Genomic DNA, 25,113 nt, shown 5'->3' with positions numbered 1-25,113 from the left:
CTAAATGAATGCTGATATTGTGAAATCTTTGTCATCAAAAATAAATATAAATATTAGAAAGATAAAATAAAATAAAATAAAATAAAATAAAATAAAATAAAATAAAATAAAATAAAATAAAATAATAAAATAAAATAAAATATGAAGTTTAAGTACTAAAATTACAACTAAGACTAAACTAAAATAAAATATTAAATTAAAAGCTTAAGCAAAAATAAAAAAATAAAATAAAATAAAATAAAATATGAAGTTTAAGTACTAAAATTACAACTAAGACTAAACTAAAATAAAATATTAAATCAAAAACTTAAGCAAAAATAATCAATAAAATAAAATAAAATAAAATAAAATATGAAGTTTAAGTACTAATATTACTATTACTAAAACTTAAATAAAATTAAATAATAGAACAAAAGCCTAAAAATAAATTAAAATAAAATAATATGAAGTTTAAGTACTAAAATTACTACAACAAATAGAAATAAATTAATTAATTAAAAAAAAATAATAAAATAAAATAAAAACGACAAAAGCACAGGAAACTTGCTAACTAAATATATTAAAAAATAACGCTAATTCAAAACACTGGTACACACATAAATCAATGCTGATATTGCAAAATCTTTTTCATCTGTTTCAATAAAAATTAAGGAAAAATAAATATAAATATTAGAAAGATACAACTAAACTGAAATAAAATTACATATTATATCAAAAACCTTAAAATAAAAAAATAAAAATAAAATAAATAAAATAAAATAAAATAATAAAATAAAAAGTTTAAAAACAGTTTAAGTACTAAAATTACTACAACTAAAACTAAGAGATCAATAAATTCAAGCTAAATAGAAATAATAAAAAAAAACACTAAAAAGAATGACAAAAGCACAGGAAACTTGCTCAAAATTAAAATTAAAACTGAAAATATAAAAATAAAGGCTAGTTCAAAATACTGGTACACACCTACATCAGTGCTGATATTGTGAAATCTTTTCCTTAATTGCAAAGATAAAGATTTATAAAAACTATTTATAAAAAAGTTTATAAAATATATTAAAAGATACAAATACATATAAATATTAAAAAGATAACCAAAAAAAGCTAAAACTTACAATCTGTAGATGAAAATAGATGAAAACTGAAGTATCATAATAATTACTAAACTAAAATAAAAAAAAAAATCCTAAACTAAAATAAAAATTTATTCAAGCTAATTAGAAATATTAAAAATACTAATAACAATAGCAAAAACACATCACAAAATAAAAATTCTTATCATAAAAAATGTATACAAAATATAAATATATAAGATAAAAGGTCATTAAATTATTAATAAATACTAATACATAAATCCAAAATAACACTGGCCAAAAATATGGAATTACCATGGTACATTGCCAAAAATACATGGAATTGATTACCATGGCACATGCCGGAAAAACATTGTATTACGATGGTGTGGTATTTCCATGGTTCGTTTTCAAAACCATAGAAATATCCGGAAATGTCTGGTTTGTATCCAAAAATGTGACAAAACTGTGGAACATGTCCAAAAAAAAATGAAGGTACATGTCAAGAAATGTGTAATGTGTTAAAAAAAAACAGGATGGGCACCACACATGACATGCCCTCAAAAAGCATCTTCTTGATCTTAGCCCAGCACTAAAACACGAGACCTTTGAGACCCGCCATAAACAGCAAGGCGATTTTTCCAAGTGCCTGTATGAACGAAGCATTCAAATACACACATCCTGAGGAAGGAACACATTTCCTGATTCATGTTGAACAAAGAAAGGCGGTTCCATGGGATAAGTGCAACCCATTCTGCCCTTCTTTTCATCCTCCAGTGCCCGCGTGTGCGTCCGTCACGTTCATGAACACTCACCTGTAAGGATGAGCATGTGTCTTCTCTGGCTCGGCCTGCTCCACATCAGCCTGAGCGCACTGTGTAAGGATACTTCACACAGGTGATTGACACCTTTTCGTCTTCTTTTTGTCTCACCTCTTTCTCTTTTGCTCTCACCTGCAGGGCAAGTGGCCGACACACAAGCAGGTAAGTCCTCGATTCAGTTTCTAGCTTCTGTTTGTACTTTGTATTTGCATAGGAGAGAAACCGCTTTGGTCACGACAGTTTCGGGACACCAGGTTATTTTTACCTCAGACTAACCTGACCGCTTGATTTATATAGTTGGGAAAAGGGAGCAGTGAAATTTTATGTCAGTTCTGTGCTTTTCTGAGACTTTTTGCATGTATTTTTAGTCAGTGATTTGCTTGGATGCTTTGATCCTTGACAGATGCTTTGCCACGTACTGTTTAGCCCCTCACGGGAAGTTGTGCTTCTGCTAATATCAGGATGTTTAGTCTGCGTCTAATTGGAGGATCAAACATGATCAGTGAGGCAGACTCCAAGCAACAAACACTGAGATTTTCTAATCATCCTACCGGAGTTAAGTTTGGGTTCGGATTATCTTTGTTTTTCCATTTTTACTGAAGTGACGTGTAGCAGTGAACTGAGTTTGTTGGCCAGTTTGAGAGCCGTACGGCAGAAATCAGAGGCTCTGCGCGCCTGAGGGAGAAATGCTTGCTGTTTGTTTATGTGATTTCCTTCCTGTGTGTTCTGCTCAAAGTAAACACACAGATAAGATTAAAATTCTTTAAAATTGGACTTGGAGATAGTATATCATTAGAACATAAAAGGTCGCTTATGTGTACTAAGAGTAGAACTGCACTTTGCAATAATGTCAAATTAAAAGATTTACATAAAGAATTATGTAAATTCTTGTTTATGTTCTGGTTTCTGGCACTGGTTTATGTTCTAATAATCTTTTCTCATGCTTTAAAGAAATACAGTTATTTTGATGTATTGACATACTAAAGCACTTGATTTTATACATTAATTTTAAAAATATAATACAGTTGAGGTCAAAAGTTTACATACAGGTGCATCTCAATAAATTAGAATGTTGTGGAAAAGTTCATTTATTTCTGTAATTCAACTCAAATTGTGAAACTTGTGTATTAAATAAATTTAATGCACACAGACTGAAGTAGTTTAAGTCTTTGGTTCTTTTAATTGTGATGATTTTGGCTCATATTTAACAAAAACCCACCAATTCTCAACAAATTAGAATACTTCATAAGACCAATAAAAAAAACATTTTTAGTGAATTGTTGGCCTTCTGGAAAGTATGTTCATTTACTGTATATGTACTCAATACTTGGTAGGGGCTCCTTTTGCTTTAATTACTGCCTCAATTTGGCGTGGCATGGAGGTGATCAGTCTGTGGCACTGCTGAGGTGGTATGGAAGCCCAGGTTTCTTTGACAGTGGCCTTCTGCTCATCTGCATTTTTTTGGTCTCCTGTTTCTCATTTTCCTCTTGACAATACCCCATAGATTCTCTATGGGGTTCAGGTCTGGTGAGTTTGCTGGCCAGTCAAGCACACCAACACCATGGTCATTTAACCAACTTTTGGTACCTTTGGCAGTGTGGGCGGGTGCTAAATCCTGCTGGAAAATGAAATCAGCATCTTTAAAAAGCTGGTCAGCAGAAGGAAGCATGAAATGCTCTAACATGTATTGGTAAACGGGTGCAGTGACTTTGGTTTTCAAAAAACCCAGTGGACCAACACCAGCAGATGACATTGCACCCCAAATCATCACAGACTGTGGAAACTTAACACTGGACTTCAAGCAACTTGGGCTATGAGCTTCTCCACCCTTCCTCCAGACTCTAGGACCTTGGTTTCCAAATGAAATACAAAACTTGCTCTCATCTGAAAAGAGGAATTTGGACCACTGGACAACAGCCCATTTCTTCTCCTTAGCCCAGGTAAGACGCCTCTGATATTGTCTGTGGTTCAGGAGTGGCTTAACAAGAGGAATACAACAACTGTAGCCAAATTCCTTGACACGTCTGTGTGTGGTGGCTCTTGATGCCTTGACCCCAGCCTCAGTCCACTCCTTGTGAAGTTCACCCAAATTCTTGAATCGATTTTGCTTGACAAGCCTCTCAAGGCTGCGGTTCTCTCGGTTGGTTGAGCATCTTTTTCCTTCCACTTAACTTTCTGTTAACATGCTTGGATACAGCACTCTGTGAACAGCCAGCTTCTTTGGCAATGAATGTTTGTGGCTTACCCTCCTTGTGAAGGGTGTCAATGATTGTCTTCTGGACAACTGTCAGATCAGCAGTCTTCCTCATGATTGTGTAGCCTAGTGAACCAAACTGAGAGACCATATTCTAATTTGTTGAGATATGATATGAGCCAAAATCATCACAATTAAAAGAAACAAAGACTTAAACTACTTCAGTCTGTGTGCATTAAATATATTTAATACACAACATTATAATTTATTGAGATGCACCTGTACATCTTGCAGAATCTGCAAAATTATTTTGCCAAAATTATAGGGATCATACAAAATACGTTATATTTTTTTATTTAGTACTGACCTGAATAAGATATTTCACATTAAAGATGTTTACATATAGTCCACAAGAGAAAATAATAGTTGAATTTATAAAAAAAAAAAAAAAGACCCTGCTCAAAAATTTGATTCTTAACACTGTGGTGTTACCTGAATGGTCCACACCTGTGTTTTTTGTTTAGTGATAGTTGTTCATGAGTCGCTTGTTTATCCCGAACAGTTAAACTGCCTGCTGTTCTTCAAGAAAATCCTTCATTTTTGTGTATTTGAACCCTTTCCAACAATGACTGTATGATTTTGAGATCCATCTTTTCACACTGAGGACAACTGAGGGACTCATATGCAACTGTTACAGAAGGAAACACAATGCATTAAGAGCTGGCGGGGTGAAAACTTTTGAACAGAATGAAGATATGTACATTTTTCTTTTTTTTACCTAAATATCATATTTTTTCAAAATTTAGTACTGATCTTTAAAAGCTACAGAAGATACTTACATACTTACAAAATAAGTTAAATTTACCCGTTTACCCCCCAGCTCTTAATGCATTTTGTCCCTCAGTTGTCCTCAGTGTGAAAAGATGGATCTCAAAATCATACAGTTATTGTTGGAAAGAGTTCAAAGATACACAAATGCTGAAAAACCAAAGAATTTGTGGAACCTGGATTTTTTCTGAAGAACAGCAGGCAGTTTAATCATTCAGGTAACAACAACACTATTAGAAATCAACTATTATTTTCTCTTGTGGACTATATGTAAAGATCTTTTATGTGAAATATCTTATTCAGGTCAGTACTAAAGCAAGTTAAGACAGTCAGTTGATGTGCAAAATTCACAGCAGATTTAACAATAATTGTAAGTTATTTCAGAGCCACCAAGTGTTTTTGAAATTGCAATTAATGTGTATATTCTTTCCAAACGATTTTTTCTGATTACATTTAAAGAGACGTCTATTTTGTAACACCACAATGATGATGAATCTTCTAATTAAATATGTAAAAACGTTCGAATAATCATAAAAAATGTGAAGTATTTCTTTATTAAGAAAACATATTTCAAAAACACAATAATGCTTGACAAATATTTCTATAAGTCTTTAAATTATATTACAAATGATTTATTAAACTGTAATAAGAAATCATAAAAAAACAGTCAAATCACTGGCAGCAGTGGATGACAAACAAAAGCCATGAAATTAAAGTAAAATCTGTAAAATTTTGTAAAATGCCTGTAAAATTATTGATTTTTACTTCAGTTTTACGATTTTTGTTTGGCAGCCACCAGTGATTTGATAGTTTTTTTTTTGTTTTTTTTTTTTTTATGTTATTTTATTTTATTTTTAAAAAGTTGCATTAAGCAATTAAAGAAAAAAACACTTAAGCAAAATATGGTCAGGTTAAACTGTCTAAATAATTTTTGGTCCCAAATTTATATCAATTTTACTGGTAGCCCATGGTATGAGAAATGTTTTGGTATAATATATCACAGTTTACTTTATTTTGCTATCCTTACTTACATAAATGAACTATAGTGGCCTGCACCCACTAGTAAAATTATATCTGGTGTCTGAATAATTTTTGGTTTAACTGTATGCCCACTGCTATATACAGTAGTTATTTATAAACAATTCAGGTAAGCAAACAATACACTGTGTCTTCTCTGTCATTTTTGTTCTGCTATTTTGACTAAAGATGTACACAGTATGTGTTTCATGATCTCTTGATAATCTGTTGCTTCTAATAATGTTTTCATTTTAGAATTTTATTTATGACGTGGAATTTCTTGAACACAACCCCAGTGACCCCACTATATTTTCTTTTATGTGTGTGTTTGTTATTTCTGGGTGTTTCTGAGCAGCCATGACCATTGATCATGTGAAACTGACTGTGCTTCCTGCTAATAATGTGGAGACCGGCACTAATGTGACCTTGCGTTGTGAGGCCAGTGTCAGTCAGAGCCTCCGTCAGTCACTGACATACTCCTTCAGCCTCCTGCAGGAAGATCAGGTGATCATCTCCAAAAATATTACTGACTCAGTATTGGAGCGTACTTTATCTCCAGCCAGGGTGTCCAACTCTGGTCGCTACCAGTGCAGAGTCCACATCCGTAACAAGCAGAAGACAAGCAACAGTGTGTCATTAACAGTCACAGGTTAGTAACATAACTAAACATCCTCTAAGCCCTGCCTTAAAGTGAGTGAAAATAAAAATTACTGTTAATTTATTCACCAGACCATCCAAAATGTAGGTGATCTATTTACTTCCAGTCAGTAGCTACCATCACTTTGATCAGGTAACACAAAATTAAAGAAGAAGTCCGCTTCCAGAACAAGAATTGACAGATAATGTACTCACCCCCTTGTCATCCAAGATGTTCATGTCTTTCTTTCTTCAGCCGTAAAGAAATTATGTTATGAGGGAAATTATGAGGGAAACATTTCAGAATTTTCTCCATATAATGGACTGATATGGTGCCCCGATTTTGGACATTTCACTTAAAACACATAATTATGGTGTTGCAGAAATGTCTATAGATGCACATATTTTTATGAGCATGGGTTGAATTTCTACCAATCAGTGCATTAGTTCTGTAGTTGCCAGGCAGAACTGCTTACACAGCCAATCACAATAAACAATGACCACAGTGAAACAAGTTACACTAGCTTAGGTTTTTGAGTTATGGACCCAAAACGTGAAATTTTAATTAATGTTTAGTCATTATTACTTAATTATGTAAGCAAAGACAACATTTGGGTTTGAAGCATATGCTTTATACAAAACAAAAGTGATTATGTAAATGAACTGGTCAATCAGTTATTTGAACCAGTTCATTGAAACTAAAAACTGTCTGAAAGAACCAGTTTATTGAAAGAATCAGATTTGAAGCTATGTATTCCAGGTAATAATGTTGTAAATAATGTTTAGTTTCTTGCACAAACCAATTTTCCTAAGACCTCAATAAATCGTCAGGAGCCACAAGTATTCATTTGGCCTTGCCTCACTTTTGTAATTCTAAATAAAAGTATCCACTGACTTGCATTTTATGAATCACCAAGTACCACACTTTCAGCATTAAAAAAGAAAAAAAATCATCTACAGTTTGGATGGCCTGAGGGTGAGTAAATTAACAGCAAATTTTCATTTTTGCATGAGCTATGCCATTAAAAGCATTACTGACCAACTGTTGTTATCCACTATATATGGATTGTATATATATAAACTGTGTATATATATATATAAACACAGATAAATCTTTAAATTACCCTAATAATATAAAACTGTTCTGATATTTTAAAAACAATTACACAGTGATAAAATAAGGCATATTTCCTTGGGTGTTTTGAGCAGCTTTCAGTATCTGGCTCAGATTGGGGATTTGAACCTTTTGATACACTAATCTTTAAACATTTTCATTTTCATCACCTTCGAAATCAGTATTTTGTTTGCCAACAGCTTTGTCATCAGATTCACCATTAAATGATGCTATTTAATTATGAACTTGCTCTGCAGTAAATCGCTGAGCAAATCGAAGATTTCTACCTGATCTCATGACGAAAACCTGTGGGAACTTTGTCGCAAGACACGGAATACGTCCCAATAAGTAAATATCACTGCAGTTTCCAACATAAATGAACACTAGGGGCCAGTTTTACTAACAGCTTGTGTCAGCGCAAAACGCCTTTTGGCGTTATAATAGTGCTGTCAGGTTTTACTAAAGATGCTGAAAATTAGCACTGAAAAGGTGTGGACACATTTACTTTTGCACCTGACCTTATTGAATATGCATCTGTTTTTCCCACACGTATTACCGTATTGACCCGAATATAAGACGACCCTGATTGTAAGACCCCCCTATTTCAAGTTGCACCTTTTGGAAAAAGGCTTTTTGAAAACCAAATCTTGTGCTTTATTAAGGAAAAAAAAAACATTCATATTGCATATTTTTCCTATTTTAATTTTTGTTTTAAAAAAAAAAGGTAAATACTGGTAAAATATACCAACAATCACATTTAAAAATATACACTTTTTTGAAATACCATAAAAATAACAGGTAGAAGTCCATTGAACTATATAACAATTAGGTTATCCATCTCATAGGCTACCAAAATTTCATTAACTGTAGAAGTGAAATCTTACTGTAGTCTTCAAATATGTCCTGGATACTGTCTTACGTTTTAAAATCACTTACAGAGGAGGTTTGGTCCCATCAGGCTATATGATAGTCACGACTCATGCCGCCGTAAGCTTTTCTTTTTCTTTAGTTTCGAATCGCGATTCGAACATTACAACACACATTACATTACGTATTTCTTGGACCACTCGTTTTACATGTATTTGGAGCCACCTATTGTTGTGGGTGTCTTATTGACGTCAAAGTTTTGATACTGAACATAAGATGTCCACTTTTTTCAGATGCATTTCCAAGAAAAAAAACATTGTCATATTCTGGTCAATACTGTAATTTATTTGGAATGCCAGAAGAACACATTATCCGAACATATCATTTGCCAAGTCATGTTATTTTTAATTTGCTTCAGGAAATGAAAGACATCTTGGAACCCTCAACTAGGAGTCACGCAATACCAGGTCTATCAAAAACTTTTTGCAACCCTTCACTTTTTGACCTCCAGTTCTTTCCAACACACTGTGGTTTTGGTAAAATGAACGCTAGAGGTGGTAAGATGGAGAGCACTAATAACTGTTTTCGTACACAGTTATGATCTCCATATGTTTCGCTTTCCAGGCGTAACAAGCTTGCTCAGTAGCTCAGCACGGAGTTGGACTTAGAATGTGGAATCCTCGGGTACGAATCTTGTGAAAAACATGACTTGCGATGAAAGAGCTGAAAGATTGAAATCCAAACTAAAATGGCATGCTTGCGATTGTGTTTTTACATCACATTCGCTTTTGTTCTTACTGTCGGGTGCCGACTGTACAAAACTAACGACAAAACAAACACTCTTTTAGCACCAGCTCAGTGGACATTTCACATCGAGTATGTCATGAGACGTACACATGGCGGTACATATTTGCGTCTTGCGAAAAAAGTTCCCACAGGTATGTTTTTGTCATGAGATCAGGTTGCAAGATTTGGTGATGGTATTTGAGTAATCTTTTGTTTTTGTTTTTGTTCTTTTGCTTGTGATGCATTACATCATTTTTTTTTTTTATCAGAAGTCGGTGCCTTGAGAAATAAAGGTGATGTCACTAAAGACCCGACATATGTGTTTAGGGGGTAACTGTGTGTGTTGGAAAATGTGACTATTTTTATATATTTTTGTATTACACCTACATTGTGTGATTGCTGTCTGATTATAGTCAGTGGTTTAAAAAGTCTCTAAACCCATATAGGCCTTCAAGTCCCTTTGCTGAAGGTGAAGTCTGACATCGTGTCTGAAGGGGAAAACATTATTGCCACATGCAGTGCACCAGGGGAAACAGGCAGTCTGATGTTCCTTTTCTACGAGGACAAGCAGGAGGTCAAGAGAGTCGTTCATAGCACCAACTCTGTGACGACTACTCTGACAATGCAAAAGCTCACAGACATCTACCTGCACTGCACCTACATGGTTATCATGCATCCCAGTGCTGGAGTCTCTAACAAAAGCAACATAGTCAAAGTTTTTGTACAAGGTAAAAGCATATTCATGTTACTTGAAACCTGCTAATAACATTTAAAGAACATCATTTGTGTTCACTTTGGGTGATTGTCAGTGGAATCGTTTTCCAACAAAATGTTCCCTAGAGAAAATATGATATGTCAAAAACACAGCAACACATGTGGAAAAACAGCTAATTAAGCCATTTCATAAGGTCTTTATAGAGCATATTTATACACAGCTGATGATATTTTGCATTAACAGTGAGATGGACTTTCTTTTTTACAGAAAATTATGAGATCACCCCACAAATAAGCATCTCCACCAATGCAAATGTTGTTGAGGGTGACAGGGTGCAGATCACATGTAATGTGCCATATTCCTCAGATCTTGAGTTGTACCTCACCAAAGGCAGCACTCTTCTTTATAAATCACATGTAACTTTCACACAAAGCCTCGTAGTGAGAGCTGAGGATTCAGGGGAGTATGTGTGTAAGGCAGAGAAAGGCAACATGCAAAAGAGGGCAGTATATCAGCTAAATGTTGCAGGTAACTTTTTTATTTTAATAATGGCATTTTGGTAAAACCTTTAGCAATTTTGTGTTTTTTATTATTTTTTAATATGTAAAAAATATTATATTCCATATAAATCTACACTCCATACACCATAATGACAAAGAAAAAAAACATGTTTGTAACAGCTTTACAAATTTATTAGAAAAAAAACTGAAATGATCCCATTGCATAAGTATTCATGCCATTCTGGGACACTTCAAATTTAGCTTGGAGCAAATTCTGTTGCTTGTAGATGTTGCTACATTCTGAGTGGAGATAACCTACGGCAGATTTAATTGAATGGGTATGATTTGGAAAGACACACACCTTTCAATAATAGGTCTAATAGCGAAAAATTATATTAGAGCAAAAAATAAGCCCTGTAGATGTTGCAAATTCTGAAGTTAACCTGTAGAGCTGAATGGGTAGACAGGAAAATTGCAAAAAATAAGCCCTGAGGTCACACATCTCTGGGGAAGAGTTCAGAAAAAAATCTGCTGCATTGTAGGTTCACAGAAGCATGTAGGCTCCATTATCCTTAATGGAAGAAGTTTGGAACAACTAAGACTCTTCCTACAGTTGGTCTCCTGGCCAAACTGAGCAATCAATGGAGAAAGGTCTTGGTTAGACTGATGACCAAGAAGCTAATGGTCACTCTAGCTGAGCTCTAGATTATATGGAGCAAAAGTGGCTTATTGACAACTATGTGACTGTCACTGAGTGGCCCAGCCACGGCTTGAACCAGTGGTGTAATGTAACTAAGTAATAATACTTTGTTATAGTACTTAAATATTTTTTTCTGAGTATCTGTACTTTAATTGAGTTTTTATATTTAGCCAACTTTTACTTTTACTCCACTACATTTGCTACTTAAAATGTATACTTGTACTCTGATACATTTTCCTGAAACATATTTGTTACTTACTACAAAATAATCAGAAGCCAAAAGAACATGGACAGCAGGAAAGCAGGTTTGACAAGTCAGTGGCCTGGCACTTGCAAGCTAGACTCCTAAAAACACCTTTGCACAACCGCAGATGATTTGTTTTCCACTCAAGTCAAGTCTTACATTTTAGACATAATATTGCTTGGTTTTGCTTAATTTTTCCAATGAAAATAGTTCCAAACAAAAGCTGTTGAATAAACTAGCAATATAGTCAATCTCAAGAGTACCAATGCTTAAAAATAATTGTTCCGTAAGGGGATTTTTGTAGTGATTAATTTGAAGAACCATGTTAATTCCCAAAGTTTCAGTGAACAGTTCTTCAATCAACCATTTATTTTTAAATATTCTAAAGAACCTTTTTCCTTTTGTGGAATGGAAAGATTCCTTTGGATGTTCTTCATGGAACCATAGATACTAATAAGGAACCTTCATTTTTAAGAGTGTAGAGTCGAGACAAATACATTAATTTCAAATGACATGGTGCAAGAACATGTTTTCCTTTGTGCACGCTTCTCATTTTCCTCCTCTCTTTTCCAGTGCCTGTTTCTTTCCCAGTTCTTCGTGCTGTGAATAAGGTGATCAAACAAAGATCACAGCACTGTTTTGCGTCTCTGGACAGTATTTACTTATTGAATGAATCAGCTTTTTGAATGAATCGGTTGATAAAATGATTCAGTGATTCACTCATTAACACAGTCAAGTGCTTTGTTTCTGAATGAATCAGCCGTTTGAATTAATTGGTTGAATCTCAATGACTCACTCACGTGCTGCCACCTACTTTAATTTCACATTTCACATTCTTAAATTATTTAAATTATCAGTATTCAGCGTTTTATGTTAAAAGCAAAACATTAGGCCTATTTATCTTTTACTTTCAATACTTAAGTACATTTAAGATAAAAAAATACTTTTTGTTCTTTTGTTCAATAAATATCAAATACTTTAAGACTTTTGCTCAATTAATATTCTAAACAGTGACTTTAACTTCTACCCAAGTCATTTTCTGGTAAAATATCTGTACTTTTACTTAAGTATGGCTTTCAGATACTTTATACATTACTGGCTTGAACCCTATCAAACATTTATTGAGAAACCTGAAAATGTGAGTCTGCCCCCATCTGAGCTTGAGAGGTGAAAAGGTGAGGAATGGCAGATAATTGCCAAATGCAGATGTGCAAAGCTTGTCGCTTCATACCAAAAAAGACTTGAGGCTGTAAAAGGTGCTTCTAGTACTGCCTTAAGGGTATGAATACTTATGCAATGTACTTATTTCAGTTTTTTAAAATTTAAATAAATTTGCAAAGTTGACAGAAATCAATTTTTTGCTTTGTCATCGTGCTGTTTAGAGTGTAGATTGATATGGAAAAAAGCTATTTAAATCAGTTTAACATTAGGCTGCAAGGGGTTTAAACAAATGTTTTTATGGCTTCCTTTTTAATTTTTAGGTAACTATAATAACAGTGCATGATAATAGAATACATTTTCTTGACATTTTCTTCACTTTACAGAACTGTTCTCGAAGCCAATTTTGAGCATAAGCCCAGTTCAGGTTTTTGAAGGACAACGCTTCATTCTGAACTGCACCAGTAATGTAACGTCCCCAGTGAAGATCACAAAAGCAGACATAAAGTATGTTTTGTTGAAAGATGATCGGACCCATTTCAGCAGCTGCCAGATATGAAGAAACTGCAAGCCTAGCCACCAATGGGAATTACACCTGTATGGCCATGGTTAAAGAAGTTAACAAGATCAGCTTACCACTCATTTTAAAAGCTAAAGGTGATAAGTTTATGCTTTTGTCAAGCATCTGTCATGCATATACTATCCATATTACTAACTGACTGCTATAACATAGCATTTTTTTGTAATTTCTATGTTATAACACAGTAATAAAAAAAGCTGTTGAATAAACTAGCAATACAGTCAATCCCAAGGGTACCAATGCTTAAAAATAATAGTTCCATTAGGGGATTTTTGTAGTGATGAATTATTTGAAGAACCATGTTAGGTTCCCAAAGCAAACTTTCAGTGAACAGTTCTTCAATCAACCATTTATTTTTAAATATTCTAAAGAACCTTTTTCCTTTTGTGAAATGGAAAGATTCCTTGGATGTTCTTCATGGAACCATAGATACTAATAAGGAACCTTCATTTTTAAGAGTGTATAGTCGAGACAAATACATTCATTTTAAAAGACATGGTGCAAAAACACATTTTCTTTTGTGCATGCTTCTCATTTTTCCTCCTCTCTTTTCCAGTGCCTGTTTCTATCCCAGTTCTTCGTGCTGTGAATAAGGTGATTATTGGTAAGCCATTCAATGTTTTATGTGAGGCTGAAAATGGAACACTTCCAATAACCTACATCTTACTGAAGAACCACGGTAGAGTGGCTTACAAGAAAGTGACTGAAGCAGCCAGTAGGGCGATTTTTGACATAACCTCCATCAGTTCTCCTGAAGAGATCAACAGCTTCACATGTCTGGCTTATAACCGTGGGCCCTCGTACAGTATGTTCAGTGAGCCCTTAACAGCACCAGTTATAGGTAAGAGGACCCCATCCTGACAACTTCATACTGACATATTTGTTTCGCTGCTATTTTTTAATTGAAGTGGAAGTGCATGATGCCATTTTTAGATGCTGATATATGCTTTAATCACTAATGGACCTTTGAATCCAGTACCATTTTTTGATGACTGAAACTTGTGTCACATTCATTTTGTTCCTTTTCTGCACACCAAAGCCTGACAGATGAAATAAGTACTGTTATTTAGCTGAAGTTTCACTATCCGAAGAAGTTTTTCAAGCCATTTTAAGTTTGTCATGACAGATTTTTCAACATAGACTAATTGGGGGAAAAAACTATGTCTGTAGTTTTTTTTGCAAAACTCCAAAAACGTACCTATACCAGAATCAGAAATCAGAATCAGAAATCAGAAAGAGCTTTATTGCCAAGTGTGTTCACACACAAGGAATTGGTCTTGGTGTTAGGAGCTTCCAGTACAGAAAAATACAAACATAGTGCAGACATACATAAAGTTAAGGTAATAATAAACACTAATATTAAAAAAGAATATACAATAAATTATAAATAACAGTGGTAATAAAAATATACAGAAAGAAAAAAAAGATGTCCATAGACAGAACTATGAATGTGCATATGTGCTATATACAAAAGTTTTGTTAAGTAAATACACATGACCAGTACTGAGGTGTGTTAAGTGTGGTTCAGGTGGGATATGGCTTGGGGGAAAAAACTGTTCTTGTGTCTGGCTGTTTTGGTGCATAGCGCTCTGTAGCGTCGGCCAGAGGGCAACAGTTCAAAGAGAGAGTGGGCTGGGTGTGAGGGGTCCAGAGTGATTTTCTTAGCCCTTTTCCTGACTCTGGAGGTGTAAAGATCATGGAGGTTGGGTAGAGGGATACCAATAATCCTCTCAGCAGCCCTGACTGTCCATTGTAGTCTTCTAATGTCTGTTTTGGTAGCTGACCCAAACCAAACAGTAATAGAGGAACACAGGACAGACTCAATGATGGCCGAGTAGAACTGTTTTAGCAGCTCTTGTGGCAGGTTGAACTTCCTCAGCTGGCGGAGGAAATACAGCCTCTGCTGGGCTTTTTTCACAATAGAGTCAATGTGATTGTCCCACTTCAGGTCCTGAGAGATGTTGGTACCCAGGAATCTGAATGACTCTACTGTAGCCACAGTGCTGTCCATGATGGTGAGTGGGGGGAGAGCAGGGGGGTTCCTCCTGAAGTCTATGATCATCTCCACTGTTTTAAGAGTGTTTAGCTCCAGGTTGTTGAGACTGCACCAGACAGCCAGCTGATCAACCTCCTGTCTGTAAGCAGACTCGTCTCCGTCCTTGATGAGGCCGATGACTGTAGTATCGTCCGCAAACTTCAGGAGCTTGACAGAGGGGTCCTTTGAAGTGCAGTCATTTGTGTAGAGAGAGAAGAGCAGTGGGGAGAGAACGCAACCCTGTGGGGCACCAGTGCTGGTTGTGATAGACCTGGATGTGAGTTTACCCAACCTCACTAGCTGCTGCCTGTCTGTCAAGAAGCTGGTAATCCACTGACAGATGGAGGTGGGCACAGAGAGCTGTGTCAGTTTGTCTGAGAGAAGGTCAGGCATGATGGTATTGAAGGCCGAACTGAAGTCCACAAACAAGATCCTTGCATAATTCCCAGTTCTGTCAAGGTGTTGCAGGATGTAATGCAGTGCCATGTTGACTGCGTCATCCACAGACCTGTTTGCTCTGTAGGCAAACTGAAAAGAATCCAGCAAGGGTCCAGTGATGTCTTTCAGATAGGCCAGCATTCTCGAATGCCTTCATGACCACAGACGTGAGAGCGACAGGTCTGTAGTCATTAAATCCAGTGATTTTGGGCTTTTTGGGGACTGGAATGATGGTGGAACGTTTGAGGCAGTTGGGAACTAAGCACAGCTCCGGTGATCTGTTAAAGATCTGTGTGAAGACAGGAGCCAGTTGGTCAGCACAGACCTTTAAACAGGCAGGTGAAACACTGTCTGGGCCAGAAGCTTTCCTAGGTTTCTGCTTCGGTTGACGTCCTCTACACAGACCTCCAGCACAGGTTGAGTGGTGGGGGAGGGAGGGAGGGGAGTTGCAGGGGGGGTGGGTGAATGTGTGAAGTGCAGATCAGAGCGGGAGTCAGAGACAACTTTCACACAAATTTTAATTACAGCAGCAGAATATTGATTAATGTAGACTTGTTTTCATGCTGTTCCATGCACAAATCTATGTTATGACCACAAAACATAGTGCATTATTTGCGAACTAACGCCTAACCAGCTCCATGTATGGCTTTTCTGACAGAGTAAACTTGTCCAATATGCACTAAGACACGTCATGTTGAAAAAGCTGAATGATTTATAAAAGCATGTGTTATAGTATTTTGGTCACAGTTTTGCATCCTTGCTAACATCATCATTTATCTGTGGTAAAATCACTGTAATGCACTGCCTCTCAAGCTTTATTTATTTAATACCCTTTTGTTTTATACTAAATGAAATGGCACAAAACGTCTCTTTAGGAGAACCATTAAAAATGATGAATTAATATCAGTGAAGCAAACATTAAAACAGGAAGCCCTTTTTCACTGAATAAAAAAATAAAGAAGGTAATTGCGACTTTTTTTCTCACAATTGCAAGTTTATCTCTTGCAACTGTGAGTTATTAAGAACATATCAGGTTTTTTATCCCCTCAAAATTGGATTTTGTAACTCGTGATTGTGAGGTTATATCAGAATTGTGTGAAAAAGGTCAAAATTGCGAGTTTGGTCACACTTTATTTTAGAAAGTATTAACTACGACTTTTGCATCAGTAAACTCCTAATTTGCTGCTTATAAATAGTTAGTGAGGCAATTGTTAAGGTTAGGTATTGGGTCGGATTCAGGAATCTAGAAAATGGTTATGCCGAATAAGGCATTAATATGTGCCTAATAAGTACTTATAAACTGCTAATATGCCAGTAAAATGCATGCTAATAAACAACTAGTTAATAGTGAGAATTGGTCCTTAAAATAAAGTGTATCAATTCTGACTTTATAACTAACAATTGTAAGTGTATACCACGCAATTCTGATTTTATAACTCACAATTGTACGTTTATATTACACAATTCTGAGAAAGAAAGTCACAATTCTAGGTTTATATCTCACAATTCTGACTTTATAACTCACAATTGTGAGTTTATCATGCAGTTCTGAGAAAAAAGTAAGAATTGTGAGTGTATATCTTGCAAATCTCACTTTATAACTCAATTGTGAGTTTATATCACAATTCTAATTTTATAACTCACAATTGTAAGTTTATATTATGCAATTCTGAGAAAAAAGTCACAATTATACATTTATATCTTGCAGTTCTGACTTTATAACTAAATTGCGAGTTTATATCATGCAATTCTGAGAAAAAAGTGAGAATTGTGAGTGTATATCTCGCAATTCTCACTTTATAACTCAACTGTGACTTTATATCAAACAATTCTGACTTCATAAATCACAATTGTAAGTTTATACCATATAATTCTGATTTTATAACTCACAATTGTACATTTATATTACGCAATTCTGAGAAAAAAAAGTCACAATTACACTTTTATATCTCGCAGTTCTGACTTTATAACTAACAATTGTACATTTATACGACGCAATTCTGATTTTATAACTCACAACTGCAAGTTTATATTAAGCAATACTGAGAAAAAAGTCACAACTATACATTTATATCTAGCAGTTCTGACTTTATAACTAACTTGCGAGTTTATATCATGCAATTCTGATTTTATATTCATTGCAATTCTGAGAAAAAAAAGTGAGAATTGTGAGTGTATATCTTGCAATTCTCACTTTATAAATCAATTGCGAGTTTATATCACACAATTCTGACTTCATAAATCACAATTGTAAGTTCATACCATGTAATTCTGATTTTGTAACTCACAATTGTACATTTATATTACGCAATTCCAGAAAAAAAGTCAGAATTATGTCTTGCAAAAAGACTTTTTATCTCACAATTCTGACTTGCAATTCTGATTTTTTAAAATCTGACTTACAACTATAACTCTGTACTATAGAGTACAACTCACATTTCTGAGATTATCATGCAATTCTGAAACACTTTTTAATTTTTTTTTTTTTTTTTTTTCAGTAGTGAAAATGGTTTTCAATAGAAATCTCGTTCTTGTTCACAATCAGATAAAAAACATGACATGACAATGACTCCAAAGACCATTTTGTTCTTACAAGCTTTATTGGACCACCAGTGCACCAGAATTTTTTAAACTGGTAATAAGGAGGTTGCAACGGAGTTGATGATATTCGAATGATGTCTGAAAGATGATTTCAGAAGATTTGTGGGCTAGTATTTTGGTACTTACATAAATAACGACAGAATTCACATTTTTCTCTCTACCAGTACCTGTTTCCAAGCCAGTCATGGATACAAAGGAGGCTACTGTCACAGAGGGGTCAGATCTCACCCTCAACTGCGAAGTACAAGAGGGTACTCGCCCCATCACCTTCACCTGGTATCATAACGGAGTTATGATCCCGCTCCCCACCAAAGAAGGAAAATATGTCGTCAAAGCAATCAAACGAGACCAGAGAGGCGACTACCACTGTGATGCTTCCAATTCCGCCCTTGAAACCAAAACGAGTATTTCAATCAGAATCAACGGTACGTTTTCAAATATGAACACAAACTTAGCATTAATCACATTGAACCCTGCTGAAAAAATTCTATGCTAATAGTGTGGCAATCCTGAGAATGTAATGTTTGTACTTGTGTAGAGTCTGGCCTAACAGTAAAAATGTCTAGAGAAGATGATTTTAAAGATGTTCAAGTGTTCTTTCTGCTGATTTTTGTGTGTGTTTATAGTCAGTTTAGCCCTGTGGAAGAAAGCTCTTATTGGGATCTTCTGTATCTTGCTTTTGGTGGCTATCGTCATAGTCCTGACAGTCTTTTTTAAGAAAATGTCACATCCACGCAGAAAAAACCAAGCAACTGAGTTATCAGTGTAAGATGTCTCTTAATTTCTGTTCCAAATCTACATCATTTGCAATGTCTTATATTGCCATCTAAAGATTTTTCCATTCTGTTTGGAAATGCATTCTTTCTCAGAAAACCTTCAAGGCCCAAATCAGGTGATCCCATGAGAGTAAGCCTTACTCTCGACATTGAAGACAACACTGCTCTCAATGGTAACAAATGCCCTCGTCCATATTAACATTAATACAGCGCATTTGGCTGTTGTTTAAGCTGTTGTTTGTTCAATAAATCTTACAAAATGTTACTTTGATCTTTAATTACACTAATGTCAAGTCTGGTCCATTTAAATTAAAGCTTCTGGTTAAATGCCAGTTGCGTATGATGATGAATTCCACAGAAAATCATTTTTGATGTATAAATAAAATTTCTGTCATTAATTACCCACCCTCATGTTGTTCCAAACCCTTAAGACCTTTGTTCATCTTCGGAACACAAATTAAGATATTTCTGAGCTTAATTTATATCAGCTATATCTGATATCTTGTATTGGACAGGATATATTGAACTGGACACCTCAGGGTTATGGAAATGACTGAATGGTATTTTGAATATTGAATGATATTGAAAGTTGTTTTATTGGCGCTAAATTTTGAACTCCTATCTTGTTTGTCGCTGATATCTTGTTTTTGTCTTACAGGAACTCCCTGCGTGATGGGCAGGAATGTCTGGAGTGAACATGCATCTGGCTCAGGTACAGATTTTAAACAGGATTATGCCAATGTGATGTGAGTTTATCACATGACGCCCTCTGCTTGATGTTATATTAGATTCTGACGATCATACTGATGAAGACTCTAAGCTGGTTCAGCCACAGGAAGTTGATCCCAGCAGAGGTGAGTTGCAAGAATTTCAAAGATCTTCAAGTCAATGAATCCCTCAGATGAAATCACTGTGTCAAAAATCTGTCAGTTGTAGCTGGATACTAAATATTTGTTCTGTTGAATCGTTGGATGTTGTTCTGTGTAAAATGCTGTGACAACCACCGTAAACTTTGTTTAAATTTTCTAAATCGTTCACAAAAATGCAAGAAAGAATGCTACTGGTTTAATTGTTAATGTCAAATTCAAAAAAGCACAGTTGTGACCCTGGACCACAAAATCAGTCATAAGGGTTAGTTTTGGAAATTGATATTTATACATCATCTGAAAGCTGAATAAATAAGCTTTCCTTTAATGTATGGTTTGTTAGGATAGGACAATATTTGGCCAAGAACATTTGGAATCTGATATTGCAAAAAAATCTAAATATTGAGAAAATCGCCTTTAAAGTTGTCCAAATGAAGTTCTTAGCAATGCATATTCCAAATCAAAAATTAAGTTTTGATATATTTATGGTAGGAAATTTACAAAATATCTTCATGGAACATAATCTTTACTTAACACCCCAATGATTTTTGGCATAAAAGAAAACTCGATAATTTAGACCCATACAATGTTTTGTTGGCTATTGCTACAAATACACCCATGCTACTTATGTGGTCCAGGCTAACAATTGTTTGTGCTTCAGGACCCAGACTTTAAACTGAATATCGAGTGTTGACCCAACACAGTACATTTGTGGTACAAACATTGATGTTTATTAGGTGTTTTATTATTTAGGCCTAATTTATAATTAATGTATTTCAATTGCATATAACCCAAACTTTCCATCCATTTGGATTAGACAGGACTGGATTAAACATAATCTTGTTAATCATACCAAAATCATGGCATAGTTTATTATTAATTACATGCATCTATTTAAATTATTTTTTAAATGTATTTATTTAGATTGCTTAGCATCAGTATAAACCTGTTCATTGTGAAAATAATTAAATATTCAGTAAAAGAAAAAAAAAAAAAAAACATTCCCCGGTTTTACAGACAAGGCTTAAAGGAGAATCCACTTCCAGAACAAAAATTTACAAATTATGTACTCACCCCCTTGTCATCCAAAATGTTCATGTCTTGCTTTCTTCAGTCATAAAGAAATTGTGTTTTTTGAGGAAAACATTTCAGGATTTTTTCTCTATATAATGGACTAATATGGTGCCCCAAGTTTGAACTTCCAAAATACAGTTTAAATGCGGCTTCAAACGATCCCAAATGCAGTTGTAAACGATCCCAGCCGAAGAAGAAGGGTCTTATCTAGCAAAACGATCAGTTATTTTCATTTAAAAAATAAAATTGAAATACTTTTAAATCTCAACTAGCTTTGCTTGAACTCTGTGTATTCTGGCTCAAGACAGTCGAAAAACTCCAATCGTATTTTCTCCCTCAACTTCAAAAGTCATTTCAAAATCATCCTACATCGCTGCAGAAGTACCAGATGTTTGCAAAGAAGATTTCTCAAATACCCTTAACAAAAAAGGTAAAACAGCGAGGATGATTTTAAAGTTGAGCGAGAACATGAGATGGGAGTTTTTCGACATGCCCTAACTGTCATGAACCAGAAAGAAAAGCAGACTTCAGGGAGAGCAAGACAAGATGAGCGTTTGAGATTAAAAAGTATATAAATTGTATTATTTTTATGAAAATAACCAATTGTTTTCGCTAGATAAGACCCTTCTTCCTCATCTGGGATCGTTTACAACTGTATTTGGGATCGTTTGAAGTCGCATTTAAACTGCATTTTGGAAGTTCAGACTCTGGGCACCATAAAAGTTCACTATATGGAGAAAAATCCAGAAATATTTTCCTCAGAAAACATAATTCCTTTACGACTGAAGAAAGAAAGACATAAACATCTTGGATGACAAGGGGGTGAGTACATTATCTGTAAATTTTTGTTCTGGAAGTGCCTAGTCCCAGCCTAGTCCCAGACTAAAACATAAGTCTGAGCTGTTTCAACTGAAAGAAACTTGCACTAACTGATCTTAAAATATATCAGTGCCTTTGTTTTGTCTCAACATGCACACCAGTGATGTCTTAGTCTAAGCCCTGTCTGTGAAACCAGGCCATTAAGTTTATTAGTGCTTTTACAGGAATTTTACAAGTTTATTGGATTCACGACTGACAAATATGTATCACATTAAGTTTATCAGTTGCAGAGAATAAAAAATAATTTAAAAAAAAGTTAATTGTGACTTTTTATCTCAGAATTCTGAGTCTACATCTCACAATTCTAACTTTTTTCTCGGAATTGAGTAAGGGTGTAAGAAAATATTGATACACGTGTTGCAATATTTTGTTTGGCGATACTGTATCGATTCTCAAAAATGGACTATCGATATTTAAAAAATAATCATACAAGATTCATCAGGGTTGCTTTGTTTTTATGTCTGAACTCAGTGACAGGAAATACTAGCATATGGGCACGAAGCTGATGTTAGCGTTAATTGGAGGATGAAAGAATAGTTCCTGCTCCTGCCTCGGTGTAAAGTGTGGCGTCATTTCGGCTTTTGAGGTAACGTCGCTCCAGGACGCGGCAAGCAGTGGAACCGCCACGCAGCCGCCACCCGTCTGTGCAGCAGAAGCGCCCCATGCAGCCGAGGCGGTGCCTGCGCCGCGGTGCTTGCAGCGTCCCGTGAAAGGGCCTTTGCGCCGGCGCGGTGGGGTAGCCGCACGACTGTCTGCCGCTTTCTCTCGTGGTGGGGCTGTTTTGTGCAGTTGAGTTGGTGCTCGCTTTGCGGTCTCGGCGATTCCACGTGGAGCATAATTACAAACTAAAAAACTTGCAAAACCCAAAACTTGCAAAATTCTCAGAACAAAATTAAAGGTTCTTAGAATGTCCAATATCTGTGTTTATTTTATTGTTTTACAATTCTTTTGTTTCCTTTAAGAATCCTGTAAGCACTTTATTTTTTTATTTATATTAAGCAGATGTAATTCTTAAGTTCAAATCAAAATGATCTGACATGGTTACAATTGTAAACTTAAATTGTAAAGCAGGGTCTAAAAATATATATGGTCTGTTTATAAAAGCTTACATTTTATACATTTAATAACTAACGAATCTTGCAAGCACTTTATTTTCCCCCTTCTCGTACGGCACAAAAAGTGATTCAATAACATTGAATGGTTTGTATATGGTGGTGTGTTCTTAATTACAGCTTTTCTAAAATTATGTCCCATTCATAAAATAAGAAATATCCCAATATATATCCCAATAATATACAATAATATATAATATATAGAGTTTTATCTCACAATTCTGACTTTATAACTCGCAATTGCGAGTTTATATGAGTTTGTATCGCAATTCTGACTTTATAACTTAGAATTGTGAGAGAAAAAAAAAACTTTTTTCAGTTTTTATTCAGTAGAGGAAACAGTTTATATAAAACAGTAAATTTTATAAAAATTTAAAAACATACATCTTAACTTTCGGATTTTAAATATTTTTTGAATGTAGTATTGTTTTGTTTTTTTTTTCCCCCTACACTGTAAAAAACAATTTGTTGAGTCAACTTAAAATAATTTGTAACCTGGCTGCCTTAAAATTTGAAGTTCCGTCAACTCAAAAAAAGTTTATTCAACTTAAATTGTTAAATTATACTAAGTGACAACTTAGATATTTGAGTTGAATCAACTTCAAATTTTAAGGCAGCTGGGTTACTTACCCATCTGTTAAGAATTAGTACAACTTAACATTTCAAGTTGACTAAACATATTTTAGTTGACTGAACTTAAAACTTTAAGGTAGCAGGGTAACAAATTATTTTAAGCTGACTCAACAAATTGTGTTTTGTGTTTTTTACAGTGTACTGTCAGCCTGAAGCCAGAAAAGATCATGACGGTGCATTTCTTATTTATTTCTCTTAACTTTATATACTCCAGAAATTTTCGTCGATATGCTAAAAATGTGTCCATATTTCTAGATGATCCCGTGAAGAAAAGCTTAGAGCCTGAATACAGTGTCCAGCACACAGAGGTCCAGATGTCCACGCCAGGTGAGCTCAGATGTTTGAATCACGCACATTACAGCATGACAGCTCTTTCCGTCGTGCATGAGACACATTGTTACATCGCGTCCTAACTGACATTGTTAATGAACGTGTGGTGTTTTCATAACGCATGAGACACCATGTGGCTATTTCCTGGACGGGTGGGAAAGAGCTTCCTGTTTTCACAATGGGCCCTGGAGCCTCATGTTCCTCTGCCCAACCGACATAGAAACTCGGCTATTGTTTCCTCAGCGCAAATAAACACTCCACAGTCCCTTTTCCCTAGTTGATTAATAGCAAGACCTCTTGCTAATCATTGGGGTATGCGTGTGAAACAATGCTGAAACATAGCAGAGGTCACACTGAAATTGGTTTTGGCATGCCCACATTTTGCCAAACAATAGCTGCATCTGGAGGGAAACAGATTACTTACACAGGCGCATTAGCATGGCACTAACACGATAAGCCTAAGGCGGGCACTGCACTCGTCCTCCTCTGGGAGTTTATTAGAGTTGGTTCAGGAAGTTGGGCTGAAGTTATTAAATATGCATCCATTTTCTACTGCAGCTCTTTTTTAACTGTGGTTTGTTTGGTTTTTGTAGGAGTTTCGGAACAGGCTGAGGGCGTAAGTGACGCACAATGTTGACACACAGACACACAAGTCCACATGTAGGTATGTACAAATAGTTTTGCCACAGGGAGGCCCTCTAGTGGAAGAAATAGGTGCTACAGAAGAAATCTCAATACGTTGTGTCTGATTATGAAGCCTGTCAGGAAAATTTCCACTCATACAAAATCCAAAAAGGAAAAGTAACTGTGTTATAATTAAGAACCGTACAACAACAACTGTAGTAGTTTGGACAGCCAGGTAATTAAAATTGTTTGCATCTTTCTCAGCAGGTGGCATTGGAATATGCACAACTCAACAACAGTGAACAAGAACCTGCATGAGTCTCAACACTTCTCACCTAATTTATTCAGCTTCAGCACCACCAAAAGCTGTTTTTCTTTCATGATTTGCTGATATTGAATCTTTTACTTTGTTGATATTATTAACAGTACTTTGTGGCTTGGATTGTTTATTACATGCGTTCAATTTTGTTGTGACGTTTATGTATTAGAGATTAAAAATCTGAGCAAAAATCTGA

At 35.2% G+C, this 25,113-nt stretch overlaps 1 protein-coding gene across 1 annotated transcript; it reads left to right on the top strand.

The window, feature by feature from the left end:
- The first annotated feature begins 1,785 nt into the window (after nucleotides 1-1,785).
- Nucleotides 1,786-25,113, top strand: pecam1a (platelet and endothelial cell adhesion molecule 1a). The gene is given in 16 exon segments (XM_051105820.1): nucleotides 1,786-1,948; nucleotides 2,030-2,053; nucleotides 6,286-6,579; nucleotides 9,780-10,061; nucleotides 10,316-10,576; nucleotides 13,037-13,185; nucleotides 13,187-13,307; nucleotides 13,787-14,071; nucleotides 18,469-18,729; nucleotides 18,931-19,069; nucleotides 19,174-19,253; nucleotides 19,739-19,792; nucleotides 19,869-19,934; nucleotides 23,900-23,971; nucleotides 24,568-24,590; nucleotides 24,866-25,113. Coding segments are annotated over 16 exon segments (2,217 nt in total). The 5' UTR covers nucleotides 1,786-1,893; the 3' UTR covers nucleotides 24,917-25,113.

The sequence above is a fragment of the Labeo rohita genome, chromosome 3 (genome assembly GCF_022985175.1).
Source record: "Labeo rohita strain BAU-BD-2019 chromosome 3, IGBB_LRoh.1.0, whole genome shotgun sequence".
NCBI lineage: Eukaryota > Metazoa > Chordata > Actinopteri > Cypriniformes > Cyprinidae > Labeo > Labeo rohita.
Note: the sequence above shows the minus strand (reverse complement) of the source record. Positions and strands in the feature narration are given on the sequence as shown.